The sequence below is a fragment of the Echinops telfairi genome, unplaced genomic scaffold (assembly GCF_000313985.2).
Source record: "Echinops telfairi isolate 266 unplaced genomic scaffold, ASM31398v2 ScPeMD7_1;HRSCAF=3_0, whole genome shotgun sequence".
Classification (NCBI taxonomy): Eukaryota; Metazoa; Chordata; class Mammalia; order Afrosoricida; family Tenrecidae; genus Echinops; species Echinops telfairi.
Genome location: NW_022103896.1, coordinates 15,503,364 through 15,514,865, shown reverse-complemented (window position 1 = coordinate 15,514,865; position 11,502 = coordinate 15,503,364). Strand labels below are relative to the sequence as shown.

General features: G+C 47.9%; 2 protein-coding genes across 5 annotated transcripts in view; one reads left to right on the top strand and one right to left on the bottom strand.

Annotated features, from left to right (window-relative positions):
• Positions 1–6,000, top strand: part of RNF139 (ring finger protein 139) — a 23,172-nt gene extending 17,172 nt beyond the window's left edge. The window contains exon 3 of the mRNA XM_045298973.1: positions 5,768–6,000. The gene's annotated coding sequence lies outside the window, so the exon portion shown is untranslated. The remainder of the gene's footprint in view (positions 1–5,767) is intronic.
• TATDN1 (TatD DNase domain containing 1) overlaps positions 1–11,502 on the bottom strand; it is a 33,246-nt gene that overhangs the window by 6,716 nt on the left and 15,028 nt on the right. For 2 of the 4 annotated variants that reach the window (XM_004697398.2, XM_045299084.1), the window contains exons 4-9: positions 10,257–10,320; positions 8,570–8,713; positions 8,435–8,477; positions 4,559–4,644; positions 4,428–4,468; positions 2,102–2,178 (exon numbers count right to left, since the gene is read on the bottom strand). In XM_004697398.2, the coding sequence (XP_004697455.1) occupies positions 2,102–2,178; positions 4,428–4,468; positions 4,559–4,644; positions 8,435–8,477; positions 8,570–8,713; positions 10,257–10,320 (455 nt within the window). Of the gene's footprint in view, positions 1–2,101; positions 2,179–4,427; positions 4,469–4,558; positions 4,645–8,434; positions 8,478–8,569; positions 8,714–10,256; positions 10,321–11,502 lie in introns of those variants that run through there. The other 2 variants (XM_045299160.1, XM_045299124.1) reach the window with 2 other exon arrangements.

Here is an 11,502-nt window from a genome sequence, read left to right as displayed (position 1 = left end):
CGACGTCTCCCTTCACCCACTTTTCGGTTGTCCGTCCCCAAGGGAGGAGGTCACATAACAGTTCCTTGTAATTGGTTGAAATGCTCTTCTGTGGTTGGGTTTGCACTCAGGTGCCAAGTGAGCAGGCGCAAGCATGAGTGGTACTGGCCATAAAGTCTGTTGGCAGTTCAAACCTACCAGCTGCTCTTTAAGGATTTAGTCTCAGAAATGATTTCCTGAGTAGTTGCAACCCCTTCAGGCTGTGTGCCCAGAATGAAAACAAGGCGCACACCTGAGTCCAGCAGGCAGCTCTGTGAAGGAGATGCCAAGTCTCTACTCCAAACCCCCTCATGCTGCCAAGTCCACTGACATTCCTGGAAACTCCACAGGTGCAGCATATACATCTATTCCCTTGCATACTACTGTAAAAACTAAATTATTCAAAATAGGAATCAAGCATCTTGTTGGTGTTAGGTGCTGTCCAGTGGGCTCTGACTGTCCAGTGACCCTGTGCACGACGGGGCGAAGCACTGCCTGGCCCCTTGCCATCCTCACGGTTTGTTTGTTTGTTTGTTTGTTTGTTCGTGTGTTTGAACCGTGGTTACAGCCACCGTGTGAATCCATCTTCTTGAGGGTCTTCCTCTTTTTCACTGCCCCTTTACCTACCATGATGCCCTTCCCCAGAGACTGGTCTCTCCGATAACTTGATCAAAGTACATGGGATGAATTCTTGCTAACCAAGGAGCATTCTGGCTGTACTTCTTCTAAGACACATCTGTTTGTTCTTTTGAGAGTCCATGGTACTTTTAATATTCTTTGCCGGCATCATAATTCAAATGCACTAATTCCTCTTAGGTCTTCCGTATTCAATGCCTAACTCTCGCATGCATATGAGGCAGTTGAAAATACCCTGGGCTTGGGTCCGGTGCACTTTCGTCCTCAAAGTAACATCCTTGCTTTTCAGCACCTTTAAAGGTCTTAGACTACTTAAATAAGTCGAGAGTCCCTGACAGACAATTCCATGTACTGTATTTACTAAGGAGATTTCGGTCAAAACTGTACCCAGAAAAGCACTTTCAGGGGCTGAAGCACTGAGGAAGGTAAACAAGCCTTCCATGACTTGGCCATGTGTTCACTGAGCTGCCTGGAGAGCGTGTGGCTAGTGACAGGTGGGAATGGTTCGGTCGTTGAAATGAAGCAGGGCAGGGGCTGGCTGTGCTGAGCAGGTTTCCTTTGGCAGTCCAGCAGAAAGGTCCAAGTGGACACAGGCTTTCGCAGCCATGATAACACCCACAAGTAACCCTGGCCCTGCTTCTAAACTCTGCACCTCAGTTTCCTGGTCGGCTGTGATGGGTAAGAGGGCTATGCCATCATAGAGACTTATCCTGCCATCAGCCACCACTGGTGTATGTGTTTGTGTCGATGTATGTATGTATATGTACCTGTGATGCTGTAAACACCTATGTCTGAAAGCACTGATACTAGCCTTCTGGGGGTGCTGGAACAAGCCAGGGCTGCAGCAAAAATATTTTTTCCTGGCTTAGGGGCTAGAGTACAAGAGTTTTGAATGGCTGAGTAATTTTTTTTTTTTTTTCTGAAAAGAGGGCCGTAGGCCAAATAAGTTTGAGAACTTTTCCTCCGAAGCAGGGGTGGGGAATTTCCAGCTTGCAGGCTGTCAAAGAAATCATCAATACCAGCTAACATTGTCTTCCCCAAAGAGAGGCTGTTCCACCCAGGACAGCAGCAGTGAGGACATGAGCTTCTGGACCAGGTTGGCCTGAGGATGATGTTGTAAATATCCAAGTGGCAGAAAAAAGGCTCCCCAGCCGTGCTTTGAAGGAGTAGGAGGGCCTGAGAATGAACCAGACTTCCAGGGAAGGCTTCTGCTGACCTCTCCGCACTGTCTGTCCTACTGGGAACTCAGAGTGGCCTCTGACTTTCAAGTTTTAACTTGTAGCAGGGACGGACTTTTTGATTTCCTACCTCAATGAAATTCCCAAGCATGGATCATTGTAACTGACTCACAAGTTTAATGAAGATAGATTGAAGTTTTTACCAGCAGTTCACTGTAAAAACAATTGTTTTTTTTTAAAAAAAACAAAACATCAACCTAAGAACGTACCAACCATTAAACCCTATGTAAAGACCCAAGTCCGTGAAAGCGGCCGCTGCTTCCTTGGTACCATCAAATGAATGCACCTGAGGGACACACAAGTAGAAGTGTATCATTATCCTATTACTCTCAACCTCAGTACTATTTGCCTTTCTTAGCAAAGGCACGCTATTTAGGGCCACAGATTTGGAATGTTGGTGACCCTTACAACTTCTGTTGTCAAGTCTGATCGACAGTGAAAGCTTGTCCTCATCTCCAGTGACATGAGATGAGGATTCCCTCTCCGCAGTGCTGGCACTGCAGACAGCCCTCGCCTCAAGGCAGACAGGCCTGGGGCCACACTCTTGGGTAAAAGCCGAAGTAAAAGTTCTGACTGCCAGTGAGTCCACACTGACTCACAGCGACCCTATGGGACAGGATAGAAGTGCCCCTGTGGGTTTTGAGACTGCAACTCTTTCCAGGCATAGAAAGCCCCGTCCTCCTGAAACGTAGCAGGTGGTTGGCTGACCTTGTGGTTAGTAGCCCAGGGCAGCTGCACTAGCCACCAGGACTCTGGAAGTTGCTCCGTGAGTCTGAAGGTTAAAAGCAAGGGTTACTGGTCATCCCAGGGCATTCACTAAAGCCGCTCTCAGTTCCAAAGGGCGGTTTCTGAAGGATCAGTACGTCCTCAGCGGGGAAAAGGAGCTGAGGACGGTGCTTTTCTCTCTTCAAGACGGATTAAGACAGACTTTGGATGCATTTATGATTTCAAAACAATTTAAAAAAAACCACCACTTTCCTTTGAAATTAGGTCACCTGAAAAAAAGAATGACACAGTATTGACACTGCCTGCAGAGTCTGACTATGTTATGGATGACACGCTTTCCAGAACCCTCTAGCAAGGAGCCTTATTCTCCCCACATCGTTGCTAAGTGACGGGACCGCGCAGCCGCCATTAGTCTCAAAATAACTTGAAATGCAATTGTTCATAAACCATTTGAGATAATGAGCTATCAAGACTTTATCTGAAAGTTTCAGTTTTATATCTTTATATGGAAAAGTTAAACATGTCAGCTGATTTTGTTCCTGCTGCAGTAGGAAACGTGTTTACACAGTGAGCCAGAACTCGAAGGGACGGCTTTGTTTCTCTGGGTCTGGCCACTTCCCCGCCTTGGGCCAGGTACGGCCTCAGCACTTAACTATCGTTCCTTTGGGTGGCAACTGCCAGCTTTCCTCCTCTGACAGGTTTCCACTATACAGAGGTTCTGGCTTTCATAGATTCTATTCCACAGGTTCAACTGGGCTCTCGACTCATGTCAGCCAACCCCCACTTAGAAATACAGCCAGAGAGCTACGAGGCAGTCTGAAGGTTAAAACAAGGGCCGCCAGTCCTCCCAGGGCATTAATTAAAGCTGCTCTCAATTCCAAAGGGCAGTTTCTACAGGAAGTCTTGCCGGGCAGTGAACTGCAGGTAAAAAGGTGCCACGCAGCGATGCAGCAGACGGACTGGTTTCAAGGAGTGTGAAATGGGCCAGGCCTTGGGAGAACCTCCTGCCAGAGGACCCAGAGGGAAACAGCAGGGTGCACAGTGCTATCCTGCTCCCTCCTTTCAGTCGGCACAGAGGCGCTCTAACTGCAAGGTCAGCAAAACCACCAGCAGCTCCTCGGAGAGAGACCAGGCCTCTGCGCCTTTGACGAGGTGCAGCCCTGGAAGTCCACAGGCCTGTGAGTCGGAGTGGCTGGGGGCAGTGAGTTCTCATGGACCTACATGGATAGGAGTTCTTTCATAAGGGATCAATGAGTGTCTCCTGAGACACTCATAGAAATATCTCTGTATGAGGCTTTCCTCAAAGGATCCATGATCCCCAAAAGATGAAAACCCACTGCTCTGGGCCCTGAAGTAAGGGCGGTCGGGTGAGTCACCTTTGTGGGAGATCCGTCAGGACGAATGGTTGGACTGGCCCTGGGGGAGCACTGCGGAGAGCAGGATGGGAATTACAGACTAGACACCCGGAACCCAAGTGCGGGGGCTTCACAAGCTCGCCAGGCCACTTCACGTCTGCTAGATGCAGACTGAAGAGCACCAAACAATGACTCTTGGGAGAGCCAGGAAACAGCATCACGCAGATCAAATAGATGGGTTCTTTCTGAACAACAACATTTCATTCTCATTCTTGTACTTCGAGCAAAGGAACTATCAAACAAAAAACACTGCGTGGTTTCATGTTTTCGCCACGCTGGCCCATATTTACACCAGTCAAATGCACACGTCCTTCCAAGAACCAACTTGAGTGGCTGAACAACGTCGTGCTCTGGTGCATCACCTCCGAAACGAGACAGACACAGTGGCACTCACCACCCCAGTGACGCAGCGATCCCGGTTTCTTTTCATGATGTCTGTGGATTCCGAAGGAAAAGAATGTTTAGCCGACAGTTTGACTTCTGTTTGGATTTTCACTTCTAAGCCAGCAGGTCATTTCCACTTACCCAAAAACTCGGCATGTGAGTTTCGGCAATGAAGAAACATTGGTAATTTGGTTTGTTCCGATAGTTCAAATTGTTTTTCAAAATACCTGCATCATACAACAAACATTTCCTTGTTAGTTTCACTTTTGCATGAGAAAAAGAACCGTCTCATGAGTGTGTAAACGAATGCCCAGTTCTGAAATGCAGTACATGCACACAGGATAGCACCCCAGCTGTGGCCGAGGATGTTTGCAACACCCGCCTTCTGGAACGGCCCCCTGCTTTTCTGGGAAGAGGGAAAAACCTGAGGCTTCAGGAAACCATCTTCCGAGATGGCGGGTCACTTTCCCACAATGTCTTCTGGTCAAACGGGCAGCACTGGGGGCGCTGTGGGAGACGCATCAGGCTGCTAGCCACAAGCTGGGTTGTTGAAACCGACCAGCCGCTCGCTCTGAGGGAGCATGGGGCTGGTGTCCCGGTGCTGAGTTACAGTCTTGGAAACCCTGAAGAGGGGCCCTTCTCTGTCCACGGTTGCTCTGAGGCAGGACTTTTGAAGGCTAGAATGATTGGCGATGTTCTAAGTCACTGGTTCTCAACCTTCCCAATGCCGCGACCTTAATATAAGTTCATGTTGTGTTGACCCCCCAACCATCAAATTATTTTTGTTGCTACTTCACATCACTGTAATTTTGCTGCTGTTATGTCAGCGACCCCTGTGAAAGGGTCATTCGACCCCCAAGGGGTCGCGACCCATAGGTTGAGAGCTGCTGTGCTAAGTAATTGCTCTTAGAGTAAGGTGACCAGATTTTAACATTGGTAAAGCAGACACCAGCGGGACACCATTGATAAAACTCATATCCTGGTGAAATAGCCACATGGCAGCCAAAAACCGTATACCCTAGCTTGTCGTGCATTCTTTCCAAAAATCGGGACTTTTTTAAAACGCCGCGTGATGCGGGAAAAATTGTTAAAAATCGGAACGTCTGGTCACCTTATCTTAGAGGTTTTTCAGCACATGGTGATGGCCTAAAACATGCTGCTATCTCTGGCGAAGTCCCGCGGCGGGCTTCAACTCATGGAGAAGCTAGTGCTCGTCCCAGTTTGTAACCAAGTTTCTGTACACTGCTACTAGAACTAAGTTACTGATACTGAGCTGTTATAACACACACAACCGAATCCCCTGACCCCTAATGCCATCGAACCAATTCCAACTCTTTGTGGCCCTTGTAGGGTTCTACAGGCTGTGAATCTCGATAGGAGCGGATCGTCTTAACTCTCCCACCGAGCTGCAGACCTTGTTGTTAGCAGTTCAGTGTTTACCCAGCAGCACCACCAGGGGACTAAGAATTCCTTCCAAGAATAAACGCAAGTATTTGTTACTGGTATTTCTTGTTGGTGTCCTTAGGTGCTGTCCAGTTGGTCTCCACTCACAGTGGACCCATGTGGCACAGCCAAATGCTGCCTGTTCCTGGCCCTCCTCACAGTCACTGGTGTGCTGAGCCCACTGTGCAGTCACTGCGACTCTGCAGGAACAGGCAACCTCCTCTTTCTTCTGCGGAGCAGCTAGTGGGCTTGAACAGCTGCCCTTGTCGTTAACAGCTCAATGTGCATAGCCCACTGGGCCCCGACAAGTCACGTCTGCCTCATAGCAACCCAGATAGGACAAGTACAATTGCCCCTTGGGGTTTCTGGGAATTTAACTCTATCACCATTCCAGTCATCCCCACTCAGCGCCACCTAGGGGGCAGAGGAGAAGAGCTTCAGAGGGTCCCCAAATCTGTGATGTAATCTATGGAAGATGCCACATCTTCCTCCCAGAGTTCACGCTTGGGTACACTTGGCCAACCTTTTGGTTAGCAGTTGGGTAATGGCAGAAGGCTGAAAGAAACCACACCGGTCTAGAGAACACTAGTCTGGCTCATTCTGTGTCACTTATTCATGGCCCTTCACACTCCTGGAATTCCGGAGCCAGTGTCAGACACACTCCGTCAGTAAATCCGCTCCTCTGCAGTGACTTCCAGCTGCTGCACACACCAGACTTCACCCATGGTGGAAGGGAGAAGGGGGAGAAGGCATTGTGTAATCTGAAAAATCCCTTCAGGCCACTACCAGGAGCTTAATCAAGATCGTCTAACATTAAACCACGAACTATTACCTATTCCTCTTTTTATATGCTCAGTTCTTAGCAGTTTCTGGCACACAATACTCAATATTTGTTGAATGAATAATTAACTACATAACCCACCTTTACAAATGAATTCTGACGCTCTATCAGTTTGGTAATTAAGGCATTGTTTCATAAAGTCAACAAACTACTCCTTTTTTAAATTAAGCCAGTGACCACTTTTCTTTTCCAGGGTAACATTGCCCACGACTCGATGACAGCTGCCCCTATTGAAGCTCTGGGAGGGAGGCCTGTGGGCTCTTAGTGCTCGTTCCCAGAAGCCACTGCTCTCAGCAGCCATCCTTTTGGAGGATTCCCAGGGGGCCGAGGGAATCCAACACTCAGCTCAGGGCTGTGCTTTTCTAGGTTTGGTGACAGGTCCTGCAGGCTATTTTTAATATCCCTTTTCCTTAATTAGCAGCCCCGGTTGCGTAGTGGTTACATGTTAGGCTGCTACTTGCAAGGTCAGTAGTTGGAATCCACTAGCTTTTCCGCAGGATAAAAACAGGACTTTCTACTCCTGCGAAGTCACAGCCTTGGAAACTCACAGGGCACTTGTACCCTCTCCTAAGGGGTCACTTTATGTTAGAATGGACTCAGTGGCAGTGAGTTTAGTTTGGCTATCTGTCTGTCTGTCTATTTTTTTGCTCTTCCTTATCTAGGGCTGCCACAGAATACCCCAAGAGGATGAGTTTATCAAACTGCAATTTTTTTTTGTTTTGGAAGTCCAAAATCAGAATGTCAGCTTTCTGAAAAATGTGCTTTCTCACCTCCCCACAGCTCTGGAGGAAGCCCTTGGTCTCTGAACAACTTCTGAGCAAGCCTCATGTGGTTGGGCATCTCTCCCAACCCTCACCCTCAGCTCTCTTCCCTTGTGTATTTGCGTTTATATTTCACACGAGATTGACTCCAGGTGTGTCCTACAGGAAGCCTGCTTCATGAACATGTAGCACAGAACTCATTCTCCCCAAACAACTGGATAACCAGTCACGGAAGTGAGGGTTTACAACACGTGCTATGGGGGGTGGGGGTGCAGGACATACATCAATCCCTAGCACCAATGCTCTTAAATCGTATCCCCCACAAATATCTAAGAATTATTTTTTTACACACACAAAAAACCAAAAAGTTTCTATCCTGTGGAACCCTGTGCTTATTTCTACTGTTATAATCAAATTATATGGCTCAGCAGTCTTGGAAGAAGCATATGCTTCCATCCTTTATGAATTATAAGGAACCCTGGTGGCACAGGGGCTAAACCCTCAGCGACGAGCCCAAAGGCTGGTGGTTTTTGAACCCACGCGGCAGCTCTGAGCGAGAGAGACTTGGCAGTGTGTTCTTAAAGACCACAGCTGAGCAAAGCCTGTGAGGCAGCTACATAGCCACTCAGTCACCGAGCTGGAACTAGACGCAAGTCTCCACTCCACTGCTGAAAGCCGGGGCGGGGGCCAATGACAGTATATTGGCGCCTTGGGGCTGTCAGGTAAGCGCTTGGCCGCTAACCTCAAAGTCACAGGTTCAAACCCATTTTCTCTGGGGGAGAAAGATGAGGTGACCTGCTGTCATAAAGACTAATAGCTTTGGACACACCCACTGTAAATCTGAGTCAGCATCAACTGGGTGGCAGTGGTTATCTTGATACTTCAGCAACATACATTCTCAACTGATAAAAGCTATTAACAAAACCACTCCCAGGATTTGCAATAAGTTTGATAATCAATAAATTTCCTTACTTGAGCTGCGTCTCTTTGGGACAAAACTGCAGTCGGTCAAAATCTTTAAAAGACAAGAAGAATGACTTGTGACTTGTAGACACCACAACAGTCGCCTGGAAGGAGGTCACCCTAAGTGGCTAGGCTGGTACTTACCAAGCCCACACTCCCCGATGGCGACCACTTTCCCCTTACTGCCTTCGGCAAGATCCAGCAAGTCCTTTAAGTAAAGATCAGGGTCGTTCTTCTCAAATTCCCCACACCTGGTCGGATGGCACCCAACTGTACTGAAAAACATCTCTAAACCAGAAGAACGTTTTTGGGTTACTTTCACAGTACGGGCTTTTTTCCCATTTATATTTAATATGAAAAAATTGGAGCATATCAAAATACTCCAACTGGTTAATTTTTAACACAAAACCATTCACACTCGATTTACATTAGTCCTGCAGTTGTATTCCATTAATTAAGAGTTTGGGGAATATCTTAGCAAATCTGAATACAAACATTGCCTTAAGGTACTGATAAAACTAACCCAACTCTTTCCCAAACTTGCCACCTCCGCTCTGGAGCCTTGTAGGATGGCAAATAAAACTGCCTGGTAATGCCATCACCCAATTTTACCCTTTCCACTCACTGTCAACTTCTCGGCCCGATGCCTGGATTAATAGAAGCTGGCAGTTACAGAGAATCCCCCTTAGAGAGTATAATGAGAGGAGGGGCTCGTTGTGAAGCTCACAGCAATCTCAGGCGATGACAGCTTTGCTTGTAGGGATCAAAACATGGAATCAGAAGAGACTCGCGTCGGAGCCGCCATGCTCCCTGAGACTTGCAGCAGTAGCCACATGCTCAGGCTTTCAGTCAGGAAGTGTTAATGTGAGCTTTCAGTACTACGAGAAGCACTTTGGTTTTTTTTAAGACTATAAAAAGGAAATTTTAATGTTTCATTGTTTGGTTGAGAATATATACAACACACGGCAAACACAGACAGATGAGATTCTTCCAGGTGCGCATCCACCCTCCCCCACTTCCTGAGCCCTCCCTCGGGATCATAAACCCTGTTCCCAGGGCTCCTTTGGAATCTCTCCCTTTGATTCCATAGAGACAGTTCTTACGGGAGCACAATGCTCCAGGCAGACCTTTGCTACTCTTAGGAAGACTGAAAGGGATGTTTTTGGTTTAAAGTTTAAAAATGATCTCAGGATACTAGTTTTAAGGGTTCACCTGTCCTCCGTGGCTCCAGGAAGCTCATGCACATTTGAAATTCTGCCCTGCATCTTCTCCCTTTTGATCAGGATTCAGCTATGGAATCTCTAATCGGGAGAGTCAGGGGTGGTGGCCCAGCCCCACCCAGTGCTGGTCCAGTGGCAAAGCCCGCAGCTATTCTTGGAGGCTTGAGCCACACCCTCTGTTTCCTCCTGCACCCCTGACTCCTCCCTCTGTTGCTTGCTCTTGGAGTGGGAGAGACCCATTTCTCTGCCCTCGGGGTGCGGTTTGCAAGCTTTAAAAACCCTGGGCACCACACTACCAACTAGGAGGCAGAATGGAGCCCTCAAAGCAACCTGAGGTTAATGAACGGAGCCTTCTGTCCCACAGAGCCATGACCCCTATACTCTGAAAGCCAGGCACCAAAGGCTCTGAGGCATTTGGTTGTAAGAGAGTTTTAATATGCCAACTGGTACTTGGAACTTTTACATCTCCATCACGCCCCATTGAAATCAATCCACTTTCCTGTTATTTCCATAGTCGCGAGCCATTGTGGAATATCTGAAGCAGTTCTCAGAAAGACTTCTTCACAATAACTGAATTCACATTGTTCGGGGTAAAAGTAATATGAGGGTACCATTTTTCTGTGCCAGATGCAGGGCATCTTTACTGTCTTGCAGGCTCCCACCTGTAATCATGAGCTGCAACCGGGAGAAACAAAGTCAGTCAGGCTGAGAAGAAGAGCACATCCCCAGCTCCCCAGACCTGCTTCCTGCTGGCCCTTGGCCAGAAGGCCACCCTCCCGGTGACTCTCACTCACCTCCCTTCCTTTCAAAGTCAAAGACCAGCTTCCTCCTCTGCACTCACCCCAGTCCACTGAAGTGTCACTCCTGGGAAAATGGGTTTACATGTCTGCCTTTTAGGCCTGGAGCTCACTGCGGGCAGAGAGCCTGGGCTAGGAAAGGCTAATAGAGACCCCGGGATGTAGAATTAGACCTGTAATATGCTGAGCCTTTCAGTAGCTATTCAGCACACTTGTAGCCATAATTAAATTGTAGGGTATTAGATTGAGAATCCAATCTAAGCCTAACTAATGCTTTATCACCTCTAAACAATTCAAGGCCCAACTAATGCTATCTTGCTTCTGTAAACATTCGCTTGTGTTAGGCACCCCTGTAAATTACCATGTGAAGGGCAAGTCTTGCCACCAAAACAGAACGCCTCAGCAGGACACCTGCCCTCCTGCAGTGCTGCGGCCTTCCTGAGATTAGGTTGCAGGTGAGAACTGAAGAATGTGCTGTAACTGCTTAATTAACCCTTGTGTAAAATTGTAGATTGATTAATTGCCTTTGTGTAGAATTGTGAAAGTATAAGTACCCAACGGATCAGGGGAAGGGACTGCTCTCTCAAGCCCTGCGTTGGGCTGAGACAGTCTCTGGCCAGAAGAATAAAAAGACTCTTTTAATTCGAACTCTGCTGGTCATTCTCACGATTAACCACTGAGACCCCAAAAAGAGGGTCTTACAAGATGTGAACAAAACTACTGCAGAAACCTTGTCTGCTAGCCCTCCCTCGTTCAGTAGGTACCATCCAGATACTGTACAGATAGATGTAAAGCACCTCCTCATCCAGCCGACTCCATCTGTTCTCTCAAACGCTGTCAGGTGGTGGGAAACGGAACAGCACGGCTCACGGGTGGGTTTCCCCCAGTTTAGAGCCATGGCAGCAGCGGCTTCCTCCACCGCTTCCATCCTGGAAAGCTACTTACTCTATGCCACACACAGTGCCACGGGCTTTGCATTTTGTCGTGTGTGTATGTGTATACGTATTTTTAACCTTCGCCATTACTCTCCAAGTTAGACTCCGGTTGGCTGTCAGTACCC